This window comes from Falco rusticolus, chromosome 4, assembly GCF_015220075.1.
Source record: "Falco rusticolus isolate bFalRus1 chromosome 4, bFalRus1.pri, whole genome shotgun sequence".
NCBI classification, from domain to species: domain Eukaryota; kingdom Metazoa; phylum Chordata; class Aves; order Falconiformes; family Falconidae; genus Falco; species Falco rusticolus.
This window is the reverse complement of record NC_051190.1, coordinates 28,267,487-28,287,157: the sequence shown is the minus strand read 5'-3', so window position 1 is coordinate 28,287,157 and position 19,671 is coordinate 28,267,487. Positions and strand designations below refer to the sequence as shown.

General features: G+C 51.7%; 2 protein-coding genes across 5 annotated transcripts in view; one reads left to right on the top strand and one right to left on the bottom strand.

The window, feature by feature from the left end:
• The window catches only part of USP22 (ubiquitin specific peptidase 22), a 111,239-nt gene extending 105,132 nt beyond the window's left edge, over positions 1 to 6,107 (top strand). For 2 of the 4 annotated variants that reach the window (XM_037382452.1, XM_037382450.1), the window contains exons 11-13: positions 1,253 to 1,315; positions 3,177 to 3,326; positions 5,197 to 6,107. In XM_037382452.1, the coding sequence (XP_037238349.1) occupies positions 1,253 to 1,315; positions 3,177 to 3,326; positions 5,197 to 5,239 (256 nt within the window). In that variant the 3' untranslated portion in view covers positions 5,240 to 6,107. The remainder of the gene's footprint in view (positions 1 to 1,252; positions 1,316 to 3,176; positions 3,327 to 5,196) is intronic. The other 2 variants (XM_037382451.1, XM_037382449.1) reach the window with 1 other exon arrangement.
• Positions 6,108 to 11,775: 5,668 nt separating this feature from the next.
• On the bottom strand, positions 11,776 to 16,892 carry TNFRSF13B (TNF receptor superfamily member 13B). The gene is made up of 4 exons (XM_037385776.1): positions 16,754 to 16,892; positions 15,386 to 15,502; positions 14,510 to 14,761; positions 11,776 to 13,106 (listed from the first exon to the last, which is right to left on the bottom strand). Exons 1-4 carry the CDS (start codon positions 16,890 to 16,892, stop codon positions 12,832 to 12,834), a joined length of 783 nt encoding a protein of 260 aa, XP_037241673.1. The 3' UTR covers positions 11,776 to 12,831.
• Positions 16,893 to 19,671: the final 2,779 nt, after the last annotated feature.

The following is a 19,671-nucleotide window of genomic DNA, read 5'->3' as shown; positions in this document are numbered from 1 at the left end:
TGTGTTATGTTTCTGGTTGCATGTTAAATGTATAGACTCGGATCCATCTTGCCTTCAGATCTCCGCTTTGGTCCCATCCCCTGAGTGCTCACCTACCAGTATCTTGTGTGATTAGGCAGACTAGACATAACCTAATGCCTAACCTAGTCGTTCTGAAGTTATAAAACTCCTTCCTCTTCATTCCTGCACACACGCAAAGCCCGGGGGCTTTTGTTTTTATAGGTTCAACTTCTATTTAGAGAATGCTGCAAGAAGAAAAAGCATAGTCCAGATTAAAATAGGTATTTCTAATTTATATTTAAACAGTAAGACTTCTCCCACATCCCAGGTTTGTAAGAGGTGTGACATTTGTATAACTATACCTTTACGAAAGGAATTTGATCAGCTCACGTAACAAGTATTTGTCAGGTATTCCATTCAAATACAAAAAAGGATATTCAGATTTAATTTATACCTGAAGCAATGCAGAAAGCCCCAAAACATGGCATCTCTCAAAACATGGCATCTCTTCACACAGGGGGCTCTATTTGATGCTGAAATTTTACTACCAATTTCAAGCTTGCCACCCCCCTGCCCTGAAGAAAAGTAGATGCTTCTGCTAGGAGAGAAAGGAGGGCCCCAAAGCTCTGTCAAATAGTGATGTATCAAGAATATATGGCTTATTCCAGTATATTCTGGAGATTTTGAGACTTCTGTGTTCCTCTGTGCTGAATTCTCCCTGGATAGAGCAGGCTCTGCTGATGAAAGGTATCAAGCATAATGGAATATAGACGGGATAATCAGCAGGCATAACTCAGTAATCTGAATTTCATCGGCTATGAAATCAACAGCATAATCCTGTTGCTACTGTCAAAACACAAAATGAATTTACAAGTCAGAGCCAGGATGATTGACCCATCACAGGATAAAGGATTGATGTAATTAGATATTTTTCCAGTTTTAAAATACAAATCTTTTCTTAACCTGTTTTTAGGCTTTTTGGATAGGACATTTGACGTAAACAAATCTGTATTTGCAGCACTGAAGCCTTGACCAGGAGGAAAAACGGTGTCTCTTATGTAGCATTGCTGCAAGAACAAATAAAGCATCTTTAGCATCCTAATCAGCAGCGCTTCTCTGCTGCTAAGCAGCATTGTGCTTTTGAATAAGGATCTGGATTTGGCAAACAGGCTGTGTCAGTTAAAACCTATTTCCTCGGTTTGGGAAGCCACTGCTTTAAGTGACTGGATTTTTGTGTGTATGTGTGTTGCAGTAAAGAGAGCAGAATGAACGGGCAGTACCAGCAGCCGACGGATAGTCTAAACAATGATAATAAGTAAGTGGTACATTCTGTGACTCCTATTGTGAAAGGTAGTTGGCTTCTAGGAGGAGATGCTCCACTGTGTATGCTGCGGTGCAAAGGGCATTACCCAATCTGACAGCACAGCGAGTCTGAACTGTTGCAAAAGAAAGCTTCGTTCACTGCAGTTGCCTACCCTTTTGTGGCTTTGTGGCAGCTGACTATCAGATCTGAAGGTGATAACCCCAGCAATTGGTCCATGAGGAAAATTAAAAGCGATGGGTATTTCCTTTTAAATAATCCTAATTCTATTGCAGTAGCGAAGGGAGTTCCAGAGGACGGAGAAAGTTTATAGAACACTGACACTCAAAAGTCCCAAGTAGATGTCCCCAGCAATTCTGGATTCTCTTGGGCAGGTATTCATTCCAGTCGGCATAAATGATGGGCTGATATGGGACTTGCTCAAGGGTGTAAAGGGAGTGTAAATGAAACCAACATCCATAGCTTTGTGGGAATACAGGTGGTCACACAAACCTTACTTTTTTTTTAAAATGAGTTTACAAGTTAAAAAAACCTTGTTCATGTGCTGATGTGTATTTAAATTCTTCAGGGCACTTCATTTGGCACTAAAAGTTTCATTAAGAAACTGGAATCACACAATAAACAGATTTTAAAACTAGCTAACCAGGTCTCAGTGCAGTTGTCGTAGGAGCAGATACCAGGCAGGTGTTACGTGTGGCCCATAGCAATTTATTGATGAGATTTATGGTGTTTAAAGTGTTAGCAAAGCAAACAGCTGATCAGTGTTGAGGTTTGCAATGACTTAAGTTGGAGAAGTTGTTAACAATGAAGAGGATTAATGAGAGCAGAGGCACCTGAGCTGCTTAGTAGCTGGATGCCGGTAAGCAGCTGGGGCAATCCTAGAGTCCTCCATGAGGACCAAGGAGTGGTGTCCGTCCTGGTTGGATTGCAGGACTCCACTAGCAAGAGGGTGACTTTATAAATCAGTGGCTCTGTAAACAGTCGGCTGAATAGGCGCCTTGTTGTGGCACTACTGTGTCGAAAGAGCTCCATGGATTTTGAATGTAAGTAGGACATATCAAGTGAGATTAGAGAGATTATTTTACCATTGTGCAGCTGTGTTTGTATCCCAGTTTGGGGATAGCATTTTAAGAAAGAGTTAGTGGAGAACATTTGAAAAAGAGCCACAAGTATATTTAAGACTGGAAACAAAATCTTAGGTTAGAACAAAAGAGCCAAGGACTTCAGTCTTCTTTTTAAGAAAAGAAAAGGGGAAAAAAGTTAAGAGCAACTTGATTAGCTTATCGGTACACCTTTCTTTGGAACAGAGATGTGTCTGCTAGTCTTCAGGCTAGCAGGCAAATGTGCACCAGCATCTGAAAGCTGGAAGTCGAGGCTGAATATGTTCAGTATTTCAAAATAGGTACAGATTTTCCAGATTAAGGACAACTAAACAGTACAGCAATTTATCACTAGAAAGAGTGAAGATTAGCTATAATTAAGACTACCTCCTTCCCCATCCCTCAAATGCCTTTTTCTGTTTCACTGGAGTAACTTATTCAGGGAAATAGAATGTCAGACTAGATAGTCAGTGGTCCTCTTCAGGAATGCAGCAATATTGATCTATTTTAGAAGAAAAATCTTTGCTAGCCAGTATTGGTAAAGCTGATGGGTGTCATCAGACTGCAGTGCTGCAGTAATAGCAAAACAGAAAAAGGAAAATGTGGTTCTTTTCCCTGGGCAAGGATGCCCTCTTCCCGGTTAATGTTGAGAGCTGGTGGTTTATTGCTATACGTGTTTATGAACACAGGCTTCTGTCTAAAATGTCTGTTGTTTTTCTGCTTTTGATCCACTTATTAACTCTTCTCTGTACCAGGTATTCCTTGTTTGCAGTAGTTAATCACCAGGGAACCTTGGAGAGTGGGCACTATACCAGCTTCATCCGGCAGCACAAGGACCAGTGGTTCAAGTGTGATGATGCCATTATCACCAAGGCTAGCATTAAGGATGTGCTAGACAGTGAAGGGTAAGTTGTGAACTGGAAAGGGGAAAGGAAGGGAAACTTTGACCTTTATTGGGTTTTCCTACCTTTCAGTTAAAAGACCCTTTCATCATAGAGAAGGCTTAATATTTCTCTCTTTGACTATCTAATGCCTCTGTGTATATATCAGTGCTTCAGAATGTTGTGTTACTATCCGGGATTTGTTGAAGGAAGAAGAGGGAGAGGGGAAGGACAAGGGACATCACTTGACTCTGCAGTGTCTGTAGCTGGTGCTCATTTCCAAATTCTTGCTTGCTAATGGAAGGGATTCTGAAAACCAAAGGGGTATGATCATCCAGTGGAGGAGCAGTATTTACCTCTGTGACGCAATCCAGGCTGTCTGCAAAACCTTTGGATTACCGTGAGAGTAAAAGATTTGAAGAAAAGCCATTAAGAAAATACTGTGAACCAGAGTGGTAAGGTTTTATGGGAGGCAAGAGTACAACAGGAGCTGGTTTTTAGCTCCTGGCTTTAAACTGATTTCAGAGTGACGTTACAGCTTCAGGTATTTGCATAGACAAGTACTGGGTGTGCAGAGCAGTAGCTTGCAAGGGAAGCATCTCTGTGTTCTCATCTGAGGGATGCATTGGGCACTGATACGTGTTTTGAGAGTAAGGTCACTGGTAATCTGAAGTCTTCATGTTTTGCATTTTCAACTGTGGGCTTGGTACTGGAAAGATAAGCCTTTATTGTTGTTGTTTTAAATTTTCCTGACATTTCCATGGATTGCTGTAGGCACAGATGCTCAATTTGTAATTTTTGTAACAGATTTTTCCCCTTTTTTCATTTCTTGAACTTCAACCAGGAAGTAAAAAAAAATCTGTCCTGTAATAGCCGAATTTTAGTGTTAAATGATACGACAAGGTGACTTCTGCTTTGAGGTCAACAGAAAAATGAATTTGTGTTTCTTCAGTGACAAGTGGCTAGCTCTGGCCCTGGGACAGGGTATGTCTGTGGAAGAAACTGCCATGGGCAAGGAGGAGAGGATACACTTTGCAACTGGTGCCCATCCCTGTCATTAAAGGCTGGTCTGAGCTCCGATCCACTTTCCCTGGTTCAGATAAAAGCTGACACTAAGTAGATCTGCATTGTGTAGGGGAAGCTCCATAGGGCGTGAGATGGAAAGATAGTAATTGGAAAGTCTCAAAAGTGCTTTGAAGCGCTCTAAGGAGAGTCATGCAGTGAGTGTGTCGGGGTGTGTGGCGTGGCAAGAGTCCGCAGGCATGAGTCTGCTTCCCCTGACATATAGCTGCTTGAGGGCTGGGCTCTGTTATGTAGCAGCACACATAAGGTAATTAAGGACAGGAAGAATTTCATCCTATTAAAACACCAGATTTGAGTACAGATTGAGACATTAGATATTTGATTGGGACACATGGGCCTTCACCCACATGCCTGATTCTTTGTTTTGCTCCTGTTAACAGGAAATGGCAGGCAGTGTGCGATAATCCCAAGTGTCTGATGCTTTGGTAATGTCACTCTAAAGCAACAGTTGCATCTTCAAAGCACCTCTTGTATTTTGTGTCAGGATAGTGTTAAATGAATACTGCCTGTCTGGGCACCAACATGGCCCAGTCTTGTGGAGCTTTCAGGTTCGAAGTGGATTGTACCACAAGAGGGTTTGGCCTCTCGATGTACACTTGTTCTGTTTCCTGAGTTGCTGTTAAAACGATGTGAGCTGGCTTCCCTCCACCTCATCCACGGTTACTGTTGGGAACTGGCATGTCCCTGGAATTCCTTCCAATTTAAAAGAAAACAGAAATTAATAGTTCTCATTTTTTATGATCGCATCAATAGAAATACTAATTTGCTCCGACATGTAGCAGAACACTGAAGCTGTACCTCTTTCTTGCAGATATTTGCTGTTCTATCACAAACAGTTCCTGGAGTATGAATAGCCTTATCCAGCAGCTTGTCAGATATAAACAAGGAAGAAAATAAGCAAGCCTTCTGAATCGACACACAAACCTACCTGAAATGAAAAGACCCATTAAAAAACAACTAGCACTGAGCTGAAACAGGACCTACTTGACACTGACTCAAAGCCTGGCGGAGTAAGAAATGAACAATGTTCGACGTGTATGCAGTCCCGCAAGGACAGAAAGGGGGGAAAAAAAGAGGCTACAGTCAGTCACTTAACAGAGGAAATATAAAATGAAAGGAATGCTCTGGGTGGGGGAAATGGGAGCAGAGGAGTCCGGGCACTGGTACATCTCCTATGTTCCTCCAAAATGTGTGTGGGAAGGCAAGGGGTTATACCCTCATCTCCATAAAGCATCTTCTCCATTTGGTGCTTCAGCTCCAACGACCAATCATATAACAGTTAAAAATTAAAAATCCAAGCCCATTTTTTATGCATATGGGTCTGAAAGCAGTAGAGTGGAGGAGGAGGAGGGGATGACACAACTAAAGGACTTTGCAAGTATCTTTTTATTTGTGAATTTTAGTTATTAAATAAATACAGTATGAAACTATTAGGCTCTTTTTTTTCCAACAACCGTAAAAGAAATCCTGGATTGCGGAACTGAAGCTACAGTACTAAGAAAGGTTTTCAAGCATGCCTGCTTGCACAGGTAATGTTTAATGCCATCGGACTGCTCATCAAAAGCATCGGCACAGATTCTTTTCTGTTTGAGCCCTTTTTTGTTTTGTTTTCTATAAATAGCTATTTTCTTAATTTTTTTCCTTTTATTCCCTTTTTTCACGAGAATGAAATTCATAAATGCAACCATCAGTAAAAATTAATGAATTGGCGTGTTTATACTGTAAGAGTGGTCTTGGTTCTTTTTTTAAACCTTGTGAATAAGTTTGAATTTTCTCAAAACTGCTTGTTTTCTTGTTGCTGCTTTTGGTTTGGTTGGTTTTTTTTCCCCCCTGCAGCCTTCCGAAGGCGTGTGTATGACACTTGAGAGAACCTCGGCATTGATAAATGTACCATCTGTTAGAAACGGTTGCTGCTGGGGGCAGCATTGAGCGGTGGATCTGCTGCTATTGAGCACTTCTGCAGTGCACTCGGGTTTTAAGTAAACAACACATTTTCCTGGTATGTGCTAGGCTGGTATTGGTTCCTTGTATCCTCCCACATGGATTAACTCCTCACACGCTCTCCTCCTCCTTGCAGAATCAACAGCCTCCATATCGGTGTCCTTAGCTTGCAGCACTTAGTGCACCAGCTTATTCTTGCTTTGTCACAAACGCAGTTTTGCTCCTTTTCTCCCCCTCTGTGGCTTCGGTGGCTTCTCCAGACACCAGCAGCAACCGCTTGTGTGCGGTGTCTTGCTCTCTGGAGGCTGGGCTGTGGATTGAATTGCAGCCTGTGAGAGAAACCATTCAGAACAGAGAGCTGAAAAGAGCAAAACCAGCTTTGTTTTCCCCTCCTTACAGGAACCTGCAGAGAGCTATGCGTAAGAGTTGGGCACAGTGTAAATTGGTGCAAGAGCCACACCAAAAAGGTCATTAAGCTCAGTGTATGCATCCAGACAGCCATTCTTTGACTTTACCAGTGTGGTTAAAAACGTGGATGGGTTTAACCTTTTAGATTCTGTGCTAGTAACGAGTTACAGCTGTCTAGCCTGCCCGAGACAGAGGTGGAAAATGGTCTGAAACAGAAGCAATAGGAGGAACATAAGGGAAGGGAGTTTGTTTGCTTTTTAAATAAGCATCTTACGAGAGCAGCTGAACAAAAAGGCAGTGGAATTGCATTTGCTTTGTACACAAACTGGAAGATTAAAAGGCAGTTCTGTACATCAGGAGGTTTCTATGACAGCTTGCAATAGGGAAGGAAGAAGGGACAGCTAACTGAAGCACCTTGAATATCAAATCAGACATAGAAAATGCGTGTGGGAGTTACCTAGGCAGCCCGAGCTCTGCAGAGGTGATGGCGTACTCAGGTTTTGTAACCTGTCTTTCCCCATTGTCATGCTTGAAATAATTTTCAGTTGTAATTGGGTGCTGCAAGATTTAACCTGAGCGTTCTTGTCACCAGTGAAAAATGGCTGGCGAACTGCAGATGCACGGTGCACGCGCGGGAAGGGGCCCCCTCCCTCCCCGAACCGGCACGGTATGGTGCAGATGCTTGACAACGCTTTCTGCTACCTTTTAATAATGCAGCGAGCTTGCAGAGGAAGACAAGAATCAGGCGTTTATTATTCCCAGGGCTGCTGCAGTTGGCGTCCCCACCGTGTCCTGCTGCCGGAGGAGGACTGCCACCGCGCGGCAGATGGCTTTGGTGGTGGCACGATGCCTTCGCTTTGTGGTGCTGAGGGCTGAGCCTTGGGCTGCTGCTTTTGGATGCCGGAGCCTGAACAAATGAATTCTGTTTTCCACGAGCACCGAAGCTAATGCAGTCTGCTTTGTTAATCCTTTAGAAACAAATCGTTTAGGGCTGAGGCCAGCCATCTGGGTGGGGGAAATGGGAGCAGAGGAGTCCGGGCGCTGGTACATCTCCTATGTTCCTCCAAAACGTGTGTGGGAAGGCAAGGGATTATACCCTCATCTCCAAAAAGCTTCTTCTCCATTTGGTGCTTCAGCTCCAACGACCAATCATGTAACAGTTAAAAATTTCCAAGCCCATTTTTTATGCATATGGGTCTGAAAGCAGTAGAGTGGAGGAGGAGGGGATATGTCGTGTGTCGTCCCCCCCCCCCCCCATCTGAAGCTGGTGAAGAGGGCTGTGCTCTGTGCAACTGCACTGGTGCAGGTGGCTTTCGGTGGGAGATTTCAGTGCTCTGTTTCTGGTTTCAAAAGCGGAATTCCTGGTGTATTAAAAGGTCTTACTCTGTTCTTCCCCCTGCCATCCCACCCCGTGTGCCTCCCTGAATCATAGCAGGCGTGTTGCTATTTCCAGCCACAGTAAATCGGCACAGGTTGCTAGAGGAGGAGAGAGCATTTTCCTTCTTCCTCTAAAGATGGGAGAGCAGCTGCTGTCACACAAGCAGCACTACCCCTCATGCTGCTGCTTCTCAAACAGCCTTCTCTCAGCCCTCATCTCTTCAGAAGCAGCCATGCAGCTTGTCCGCAGGGTTTATTCCCTGCAGAACCGGGAGGTTTCTCCTGCGCAGAACTGTCTTAATGTTGCCTTTAGGAAAGCGCCGACTGCAAAACGCCTGGCTGCGCAGCGAGGTGCTAACGAATGGCTGGTGGTGAAGTTGTGCCTCCCTCGTGCTGGCAGACAGCGAGAGGCTGCCTCCTCCGCCAGCAGTGACTGCTGCCTCAGCTGCTGACCCTCTTCATTTTGGGGAGCGGTTTGGGGGTGACTTGTTTATTCTGAGGTTCAGGTTTCTGTTGGCACAGCTTCGTCTGCTGTGAGGAAGCATCTGCAGGAATGGCTGAAATGAGAGTGGTGCGACGCCGGCTCGCGTTGGAGTGTGTGTTCTGCTATCTACCAGCAATGAGCCCAGCTCTACCTGGGGCACAAAAATAGCTAGACAGTGGGTTTAGGTGTAATATTTTCTTGTCCCTCAGCCACTAGACTAGAGATGAAGCTTTACTTGATGCTGGTGCCTAATGAAAACCTGAGCAAAAGCAGAAATGGGAGAATGGGTAAAACCCCCAGGTGGATGCTTTTGCTCAAAATCTGTGCCCTTAATGCCCTGTAGTTAAACTCGGGCCAGCTGTGAGTGCTTGTGCCCCAGAGTCACAATGTCCCTCTAACACTCAGTGATGTTCCCAGCTACCCTTCCGCAGAGCTGTTGGCCAGTGGCTGCAAATGCCATACCAAAACCATCTATTCCTCTTGGTTCTCCAGCACCTACGTGTTGCAGCTGGGACCCTATATATTATTCTCACTGCTGATTTGTTTGAGTTGCTCCATGTTACCTTTTATATGCTACTAACAGTGGTCATGTGCCCTCCCCTCCTCCAGGGAGTATCTGTGAGGGTGAGGAATGCTCCCCTCTGCCGTATGGAGGCTGGAGAGAAGGACTTGGCTTCTGATGAGTGTTTTGCCCAGTTTCTGGGGCACCAGCCCACAGGGTGATGAGAGAGATAGCCCCAGCCCAACTGGAGCATTCCTAAAAGCTTTCTCGTTTGAATAGTTGATGCCCCTTGGTCCTCAGGAGATGCCCTGAGTGCAAAGCTGGTGTCATGTGTTCAGTTATTTCTATCCTATTTTTAAATAAGGTTCTGAATCTCCTTGCACTGGGCCTCATAGCGTGGCCAGGGGCTCCCGTGGGTGACAAGCGCCTGTCCCCAGAGGTGACACATGAATGTTCACAGGGTGCTGGAGCTGGGCTGAAGCTGTGTGTCCCCAGTGCTGCCCGCAGGAGCTCTGTGCTGGGAAGGGGCAGCGTGACGAGGCACCGTGGCTGCTCGTGAGGGTTTTCCTTCTCCTGGAGCCCTGTCCTTGCTGGGAAGGGCTGGGGGCTTTCCCAGCCCTGGTGCCTGGGGGACCTGCTGGTGCTGCCTCAGGGTAAGTGCAGAACCCCTTCACCCTAGCACTGCGTCCGGCTCCAGGGCACCAACGTAAGGAGGACACGGACCTGCTGGAGCGAGCCCAGAGGAGGCCACGGAGATGCTCAGAGGGCTGGGGCACCTCTCCTATGGACACAGGCTGAGAGAGTCGGGGCTGTTCAGCCTGGAGAAGAGCAGGCTCCGGGGGGACCTCACAGCAGCTTCCAGGGCCTGAAGGGGCCCACAGGAAAGCTGGGGAGGGGCTTTTGACAGGGGATGGGGTGACAGGACAAGGGGTGATGGCTTTAAGCTGAAAGAGGGCAGATTTAGATCCGCTATCAGGAAGAAATCCTTCCCTGTGAGGGCGGCGAGGCACTGGCCCAGGCTGCCCAGGGCAGCTGTGGGTGCCCCATCCCCGGCAGGGCTCAGGGCCAGGCTGGATGGGGCTGGGGGCAACCTGGGCTGGTGGGAGGGGGCCCTGCCCACTGTGGGGGGGTGGAACTAGGTGGTCTTTAAGGTCCCTTCAGCCCAAACCCTTCTGTGATTTGCCCGGGAAGGCTGTGGGGAGGGGAAGCAGAAGGGGCAAAGCCAGCTCTTCCAGGGGTGGGGGGGCCCAGCCTGAGCGGGGGGTCACGTTGATGGGGAGGTGTGGTGGGAGTGGAGGACATCAGGGTGCAGGAGGCAGAGGGGGAGCAGGGCAGCGGGCAGGAGCGGAGCTGAAGGACAGACCAAGAGGCTTGGCAAGGGTCAGCGCCAAGAGGAGCCTGAGGGAGAGCAGGGGCAGGGCTGGGGGAGGCCGAGGGGGAGCGCGAGGATGAGCAGGAGCAGAGGGTGAGCAAGAGCACAAGCGAGGGCTCTTGGGGAGGCCGAAGGGTGTGGGAGATGAAAGGCAGAGCAAGACGAGATGCCAAAAGGTGGTGGGAGGGCAAGGAGGAGTAAGTAAGGCTGAGCTAGAAGGGAAGGCAAGAGGCTGGGAGAAGCTGAAGATTAGCCTGTGTGAAGGTGCCCAGCCGGGGCTGAGCGGGGGCAGAGGCTGAGGGAGAGCTGGGGGCTCCGTGTGAGCGTAGGCCAAGGTGGCGTGTGGGGCTGAAAGGCTTCGGAGCTTTGGCGAGCGGGGATGCCCCAGGGCCTGGGGCTGTGGTGTGGGGGGCCGTGGGCACTGAGGCGGTGGGGCAGGCGGCCGGGGAGCAGAGTCCCCAGGAGGGAAGGGCAGGAGCTAAGGCCACGGGAGATGGTGCTGGGGAGGGGGAGGCTGCGCGAGGGGAGACGCCAAAAGGGTCTTCAGGCTGAGGGAGCGGGAGGCAGGGAGGGTGAGTGCAGGAGGCCGTGGGGCCCACGGACTGAGGGGGTGGAGGTGGCGGGGGGGGGGGGGTCCCGCGGGAGCAGGCCCAGCTCGTGGCCGGGGTCCTGCCGGTTGCTCTCCATGCACACGGGTAGGCCCTTGCTCTCCCCATCGCACTGTGAGCCGGTGGCCTTCAGGGCCACCCGTTGTGTTCAGGACGCCCACCTGAGTAAAACAAGATTTGCATTTTGCATGCGCCCATTTTCTCCCCTCGGATGCAAATGCAGCACAATGCAAACCCACCCCCTGGGCTGCTGTCGGAGCGGGACTTTGCTAAACAGAGGGAGGAGATGAGAGGCAACGCACACGGATAACGGGCTGGAGAACTGTCAGGTTGGTTCCTGGAGCAACTCAAGATGGCAAAGCTTTGGCCCATGTGCCAGCTATTGGACCAATGCATGAGCTCTTAGTCCTCACCTTAAACCACCTCTTGCACTTTCTTATTCTAACGGGGACATTCAGACCTTTCTGCTTGGTGGCCGGACATCACTCATGGCACCATTGTTGCGGTCCCCCTCAAGTGGTGCCTTCTGTAGTGGTAAGAATACGTTGACATTTAAAGAAATACATAATATGAAGGGGACAGTCTGTTGTAACTATCTGCTCATACTTTCTCCTGCTGTCTCCCAGCACCAATTTCTGCATATTTTGACTCATGTTTATTCTTCAAAGTTTGAAGCTCTAGTTTGAGAAATTGGAGGGGATGAGCTCCTACCAGGAGTGGTTTCTCACCAAGCAAAAAATTCCTACACTCTCCTTTAGTGGAAATGAGAACTTCAGGTTACATGTTGAAACCCATATTTTTCCATACTAGCTTTCAAAGCCAGGGCTGATAAAAATCTTCCCTTAAAGCAGCTCTGTCTCTAGCTGGTTCATCACTTTTACCGGCTTTTTTGAGTAACCTAGACCAGACATACATAAATTCAGTCTTTTAGAAAGTTCTCAGCCTTGGGTGAGTCTTTGCATTAAACCCGCTTCCACTGGGGATTTTGGTGCCTGTCCCAGCGCCTCCCATGCAGCATCATGTCCTGCCACAAGGCCAAGCCTCGCCATCACACGTAACATCTCCTGCCTTCCCAAGCTGTGTTGAAAGCTGGCAGTGGAGCTTTCCACATAGTATCTTCCCAAATAGTCTGTCCTGTGAAGAAATTTCTGTTAAAGTCAGAAAACACGCCACACTTGAGAATACCTCAGTGGCATTCGGTGGTCATTATAACCTCCATGAGTAAGTCCTTGGGTCTGAGTCCATGTCTGAGATTCTTATAGCTCTGCTTGTAAATGGCTTCTGTTACATGGTAGAGTTTTCAAGCAGGGAAAGGTGTGCTTTCCATGGGGACTGGTGGACACCACAGTCTGGTCCTGGCTCTGCATCGACACCCTTTGCAGAGACAAAGTGATGCTGATGGTGGAACCAGGATGAAAAGCCCCTGCAAGACATCGCTCCCAATGACGGGGATGCACAGAGGGGTCTGCAGAGGTCAAGGCGGAGGATGAAGATACTGCTAAATGGGAAGCGACTTCTATCACTGGGAGTGCACAAGAATAATGAGAATTTCTTTTCCTGATTCAAATTAAACAGCACTGTCTGTAACCGGCAGCACTGTCTGTAGCCTACAGCCCTGGGCAAAGGCTGGGCCAGGTCCACTGGTCCTGGTAGAAGCTGTTACAGTCACTGGGAACGGAGGGTAAAGCAGCTGTGTTTTGGGGGCAGAGGGAGCATCCCTCTTTTCTGATCCTGTGCAGGAACATTCGCTACAGTCATGCCATGGGCGTCTTTTCTTGTGAAGGAGAACATATGATTTTGAAGTGACCATCGTCAGGGCTGGGAATGGCCCCAGCACTTCCCATGCTGCATATCCCGGTGTGAGAGGGAGCAGCTCTTTCCCCTATGTGATAGGAGGTGCCGTGGCATGGTTTGGTCTCTTGTACAGCGGAGCCATGTCCAGGGAAGCAGAAACTACAGGTTTCCATTGGCTCTGGGACCCTGCTGCCAGTGGATCCATCACCAACGCTGCCCGCTTCCACCAGATGATCTGCAAGTAAACTATGTGTATTAGCTTAAGGGGTTTTAGGAGTACCTTTTACAAAAGAAATGCTCTGTACTGCTACACAAGAGCCTATAAAGAGCTGCTCCTGGAATGGGAGAGGACACCCCCCTCCCACCTCTTGGATAAAGCCCCCGGCACCGTGTGTTGTATGTAATGCATCGCCTACACGCTTGCACCCAGTCCTGCCAGGAGAGAGCTGAGGGGGAAACTGGGAAGTGCCTGGAACAGGGATGCTGGAGGTTTAGCACTAAAGAAATTACAATATTTATAACCTTATATGTAAATTATCTTCTAATTAAACACTACTTTTGTAGCACACGCAAATGTGATGGCGCAGCGTGGTGTGAGGTTCCAGAGCTGCAGCCAGCACAGCGTGGCAGGCTGGCTGCCCGCAGGACCCACAGCACTCCGCAGGCTGGACGCTGGCTGTGAAGGGCTCAGCTGTGTCATCTGAGGCCTGAGAAGCAAGGTTAGACTAGGAGTATTAAAGAGGACACAGTAAATCTCTTTGAACCTGGCAGCTTCTCTTAAAAGCAAGCATTCAATGCCACCGTGTCCTTTGGCCACAGCAGACAGGAATGGCTTGAATTACCGTTCTGCTGGAGAGTGGCTCCAAGTGACACACCAGCTCGTGGGCTTTCTCTCTGTGATTTTTGACATCCAGTGTGACTGGCTCTGAGGTGCACATATGTGAACATCTACGTGTATGCATAAATAGGTAAGTAGACAATTGTTTTTGTAAAGGCAGGGGAGGAGAGGAGGAGGGAGAATACAAACATCTTCTCTATGTTGGCTTACTCCATGTCATCCTTTCCCTGTCTTTCCTCCTTAGCGCAAAGTCTTGCAAAGCCCCTCTGGCTCCTGAGCTAAAACTCTGGTGTTTGATCCTGCAAGGGAATTCAGCCGCATCCTTTGCCCATTTGAAGGAGCAAGTAGCTAGTGGTACCGGGCTTCTCGCCAGGCAGCAGCTTGCCCCAGTGCAGCCCCAGTTGCTGCAGTTGCTGTGGAAGCCCTGGGGCCTGTGGTGCATTTTGGAAGAGGATCGGCTTCTTGCAACTCCCCTGCCTGTGGCTGGGCTGCCCCTCAGCCTGGGGATGGAGACTGGAGAGCTGGTGGTTGATGCTGCTGCTCCAGCCCCTGCATGGCAGGGGGAAGCTGTGCCTGTGGCTTTGCAGAGTGACTGAGGCGGGGGTTACGGTGGAGAACCGGGGCACAGGAGCCCAGTCCTGCCCCTCTTCCAGGCTCAGACTGAACCACACAGCATGTCACCAGCTTTACTTTTCCTCCCTCCCCTTGTGAGCTGGCCCTGCTTTGTGTCCGTCCCAGCCGTACCTGGGAGCCTGTCCACCACAAGCTCCCCATCCTCCCCCAGTCCCCCCAGCGCTCACCTTTGGAGGAGTCCTCCCTGCGGTGGCAGGTCCCCGCGCTGGCTTGGCAGGAGACCACCTCTCCCTTCCTGCGCAGGTGGGTCCAGCCCAGGAGCAGGAAGCAGACGAGGGCACAGAGGCAGAGGCCCAGCAGCAGGTACACCACCAGCCACGGCTCCTGCTCCATGCACGACTTCGGCTCCAGCACAGCCGCTGGTGGCGAGGCCGTGACCAGGGTGGCTGGCGGAGCAGGGGTGGCCCCCAGGGCACCCGCTGTGGGGCAGGCAGAGAGGGGTGTGCTTAGAAACCCTTCAGGCACGTGCTTCACGCTACTGAATTTGTGATAAGGGAAGTGCTAATAGCACTTGTGCGCTCCGCTTGGAAAGAATTTGCAAGCAGCTATGCATCGCCTCTGCTTGCTTGCGTTTCTTTCCTGTGCCGAGGTTGACGAGAACCCTCCCCACACCCCATTCCCACCCTCCTCCCTTCTCCAGTGATCGCATCTCAACCCCAGTGTGGGACTTGTGGATGGCAGGGAGAACCCTCCTGCTCCCACTCCCCTGCCCCGAGGGCTGGAGGCGACTCAGCAAAGTGGGAAACGCAACGGCCGACCCTGCCCCGGCTGGTGGGGCCGAGGGACGGGTGTGCAAGTCGCTGACACGCAGAAGGGGAAACACGCCCCGTGATGGAGAAAACGTGAGAGGGACGGGGGCCCTGGTTTCCTCTTCCCTGGTCCCAGTGAAACGGCAGCACGAGATCGCAACCCCCCAGGACAAAGCAGAGAGGATTTGCTGCCCCTTCCCTCGCTTCGGTCCCATAACCTGGCCCCTCCTCCAGCCCAGCCCCGGGGGTCCTGCCCCACATCCCCGCTCCACCTGCCCCCAGGCGCAGCCTTACCTTCACAGGACGGGGCACACTGCTTTGGGTGCTGCCCGCAGACCATGGTGCAGTTGATGCAGTTGTTCAGGAGCTTGTCATAGTAGAAGCCGGCTTTCCTGTTGCAGTCCATGGACTCTGCGGGAGGGGAGCGAGGTGAACACGGTGCCCTGAGCACGTCCTCCTCCCCTGTCAGTTGAGCACAAGGCTCCCACACCACGGCCCTCCCACCACCCCGGGCACCTGGGTTTGTGCGAGGACGAGCCCGCGGCTGCTCCGAACAAGGTCGCAGCTCCAACGGGCGCCAGGTGAGACCTGCACGCTGCTGTGAGTGCTGACAGCGGCCCCAGCGCTGGCAGGGTGACAGATCCGCAGGTTTTGAGGTGGTGTTTGGCTCTGTGAGGAATGCCGGGGAAAGGCGAGGAGGGGACGATGCGCAGCCAGACATATGCAGCTGTACCCACCTGTGGCACGGAGCTCCGGGTTGCTGCTCTTAGAGCTGCCGCTGCCCTGCAGCTTGCACGGGTTCTTGGGACACACCAAAACCTGCCCGAGCACTGGCTCAGCACTCCGGGGATGGCATCTCCTCTCCTCAACAGGGAGGCGTGACTTTTCACTGCATGCAGCCGCAGTGCAGGGCTGGGTCCCCTGTGCCCTGGGACAGGGTGCAACAGTCCCAGACAGCGGCTCGATGGGGAGGGAAGGGGCCATGCACAGGGCTGTGTACAGGCTTTGGGTGCAAAGTACATCGTGTCTCTTCTCCTCCCGACCTGTTACCACTACACCTTGATGCCTGCCCCACACAGGGCTCGCAGGTACAGCCGTGCAAAGCTACAGCTTGAGTTTGTCGTTATCCACATTGACTGAACCTGCTGTATCTCAAGGCATGGCCTTTGGAGGGTGAGGTGTCGCTGCTGGGGGGATATGAGTGTTGGTGCAGCTCTGGGAAGGCTCCCAGTGACCCCCAAAAGGAGCAGTGCAGAGATGTGCATCAAGCACTGGCACAGGCTGCCCGGGGGCGGGGTGGAGTCACCATCCCTGGAGGTGTTTAAAAAATGCATAATGCGGTGCTTAGGGACACAGTTTGGTGATGGACTTGGCAGTGTTGGGTTAATGGTTGGACTTGGTGATCTCAAAGGTCTTTTCCAGCCTAAATGCTTCTATGATTCTGTGTGGGCAACTGGATCCTGGTCCGTGCTGAGCTGTTGCCAGACACCGCTGGGAAGCTCTCACGTTCTCTGGCGTTTTTGGCTCAGAGCTCTGTTAAGCTGAGCTGGCTCGGAGCCTGCCTTGTAGTTCATCCCAGCGCCTGATCCCCCTTCCCAGCTTGGCCCCATCGCTTGGCACGCAGCCCAAGGGCAGCCCCGCAGCCAGGTGCCCAGCACTCACCGCACAGCGCAGCACACCTCCTCACTGTGGGCCGGCTGCATACAAGGCTGCAGGGGATGCACTGGCAAACGAGGGTGTCCCAGTACTGCTGGTCTGTGCAGTTGTTCATGGCATCCCGCCCGACGTGCGTCCCATCCATGGCTGCAGAATGAGAGGCCAGTGGATACGGGGTGGCCACCACCGGGCTGCCCTGTGGCACCCCGTCCCTTCGCTAGGGCTGGGACCCCTGGCAGGGGGACACCCGCCTGTGCCCCACCTCTCTGGTCCTAGCCGTGGGCAGGAGCGTATGGCCAAACCTGCTTCAGGCTTGGCAAGCTTTTCAAATTATAAGCCTCCAGGAACGTGTCCTGTGCCAGTCCCAGGGGACGTGCAGGGAAGACACCCTGGCTTACAGGTGGTCCTGTGCTGTGCCCTGCGGGTCTGGGGACACACGCATCTGCCCGCAGGGGTAAGAGCAGTGGGAACCGTTCCTGTCTTTACATGCTTTTCTGAAAATAACAGAAACACGACCAGAATGACTACTGGCAACATCTTCTGAAACAATTTTGAATTCTGGAAACTTCTGAATTCCTCTGTGACATCAGGGCAGTGCGTGCCCTCCTGTGTGTAATTTCTGACATCTTTCTCTGGTGTCCTGGCATCATAACGAAACCCGATTTTGATGTGTAAATCTCCCCTGAGCAGCAGGAGGGACATCTCTCTGGGGGAGCTTTAAGCGCTGGTTTCACCCGCGCCAGCTGGGATGCCTGGAGAGGGACGTGCTCTTGTCCCTGCAAAGAGCTATTTGTCACATGTCTCTGCCTGCAGCCTCACCTGTGCCACTGCAGGGTTTGGCCTTGGAGACAACCTGAGTGCCACTGTCGGTCCCTGCTAATGCCCCACTGCTCAGCAGTGCCTGCCGGCATCCCGTGCCGTGCCATGCCGTGCCATGCCGTGCATGGGGTCTGCAGCAAGCAAGCTTGAGCAACTGCAGGAAGCACTAACCCAGCACCAGGGTGGCCGTGGTGGAAATGTGCCATTTGCTGACTGAAAGGGCTCGTGGGCAACCACATCCCTCTGCGGAGCCGTGCTGGGGAGCCGCAGCTGTTTCCTGCACGAGTGGACGACACTGATGCTGATGGGGCCCAAAAGGTTTAAAGCTCCTCGATGCTGCAGCATGGCGCTGGCCTTGGCGTGCCCAAAGGCTGAGCCATTGCCTTCACAAAGCCGGACTTTGATTTTTGTATAGCCAAGCCCCTGCCCTCTGATGGGGATCTCTCCTCTCACTCTAGGGCTTGGGACCATGCGGCAGCCGGGCACTTTGCGTGTCCATCTGTCCTGCCGTTGCCTGCGCAGCACCCTCCCTTGCAGCTCCAGCTGTGAACTGGCTCCTACCTGGGGCAGCACCTGTAAAACCCTTCCACTCTAAGGGATAAATCCACTCTGCGCAGGGATGCTGCCCTTACAGTCCCAGTTGTTCAATTAACATTGCTATAAAATTAAATAATTACTTTCTATCAAGCTGACTGAAGACGTTTCCCAGGGCAGAGCGAGGCTCAGGCTGACGCTCTCCTCAGATGCTCTTTGAAGATATTTTGTACCCAAAGAAGGATGAGAACACCCCCAGGGGTGGTGGTGAGCCCTGGGGATGGCGGTCAGCCTGGCCACGCTTGAGCTACAGGCGGTTCCAGGTGGGATAACTGCATGGGAAACAGCGATCTGGGGCTGAGCCGGGGGGCTGCAGGGTGGGCAGCTCCTTCCCCACTGCTGCTCTGCTGCGAGGGCAGGTCCAAGGTGGTGTTTGGCCCCATCTAGGAAAAATCCTGCCTGGTGGTGGAGGGCAGCCTCAGGGTGCTCCCAGCATGGTGTAGCTGGGCTTTGCAGCTGTGCGTTTTCCAGCAGGGGCGGGTGTATCTCCCCTTCTGTCTTTGCACCCACCAGGGACCAGCACCCCAAACTTCCCTATGGACCCCTTGTCCAAGGCATTAAGCGACCATTTCACCTCCAGCTCCATGGCACTGATCACTTCTGGTGAAAGCCCTTTGTGGTGGCTCTGCTCCTCCAGCAAGAGCCTGGGGAGAGCCTCCGCTCCCTGCCAGCTCTCTGGAAATGTCACCGTGGCCCCGAGCCCTGGCACAGACAAGCCCCTTACCCCCACCTCCCCATGCAACCCCTCCATGGGGTGACTCACATTTGACTTTCCTGCGGCGTCTAGTCCCTCTCGGCTGCTGCCATTGCACTGCGAGCTCCAGCCCCGAGCCCACACATTGCTCGGGAGGTTTATTATTAGAGATAGATTTGATTAGTGCCTGGGCCATGTGTTTCCTGGGGTTTCCCCTTATCCCTTCGATGCAAATCTGCCGTACGCACAGCGCATTGCATTGGCTCGCTGGGCATCCCTGGGCTGCCAGGGGTGCGGGGGCCAGGGAGGGAGGCACCCTGCCCGGCTCAGTGTCACCGGGTGCCGGGATGGGGGTCCTGGACCAGGCACCTTGCAGAGGTGGGAGCTCTGCACCACTTAGCAGGGGTGGGAGCTCTGTAGCACCTGTCCTTGCATTGCCTGGCTCCAGCGGGATGTTTTCTCCTGCAGAGAATGACTTCTTGCTCTGTAGAGGAGGCAGCTGCCCTGAGCCAGGAGAGCTATTGGGCAGCCCTGTGAGTTACTGCTTTCCTGGGCTTTGCCAAGAAGGAGCAGCTGTGTCAGAGCAAGAGGCCACGCAGCCACAGGGGATGCCAGTGCACGGGGCTGCAGGTGGAGAGCAGCAAGACCCCCTCACCAGGGCTCTGTGGCCCCAGGGGCAGCATCCCACCAGCATCGCAGGGCACCGAGGGCCAGACACCCCCGCCTGCCAGAGCAGCTGCAGCTTACCCTGCCTCCAGCTGGGACCAAGCATGGCACTGTGCACCCATCCTTTCCCTGTCCCCAGGACAGTCAGCCC

Bases quoted from the DNA above. Each gene is read 5' to 3' on its own strand.
- TNFRSF13B (XM_037385776.1), bottom strand. From the start codon at position 16,892: ATGGATGGGACGCACGTCGGGCGGGATGCCATGAACAACTGCACAGAC. The intron at 15,503-16,753 runs GTGAGTGCTGGG...CCCCTCCCGCAG, and splicing joins GAGGTGTGCTGCGCTGTGCG to AGTCCATGGACTGCAACAGG. The intron at 14,762-15,385 runs GTAAGGCTGCGC...CCTGCCCCACAG, and splicing joins GTGTGCCCCGTCCTGTGAAG to CGGGTGCCCTGGGGGCCACC.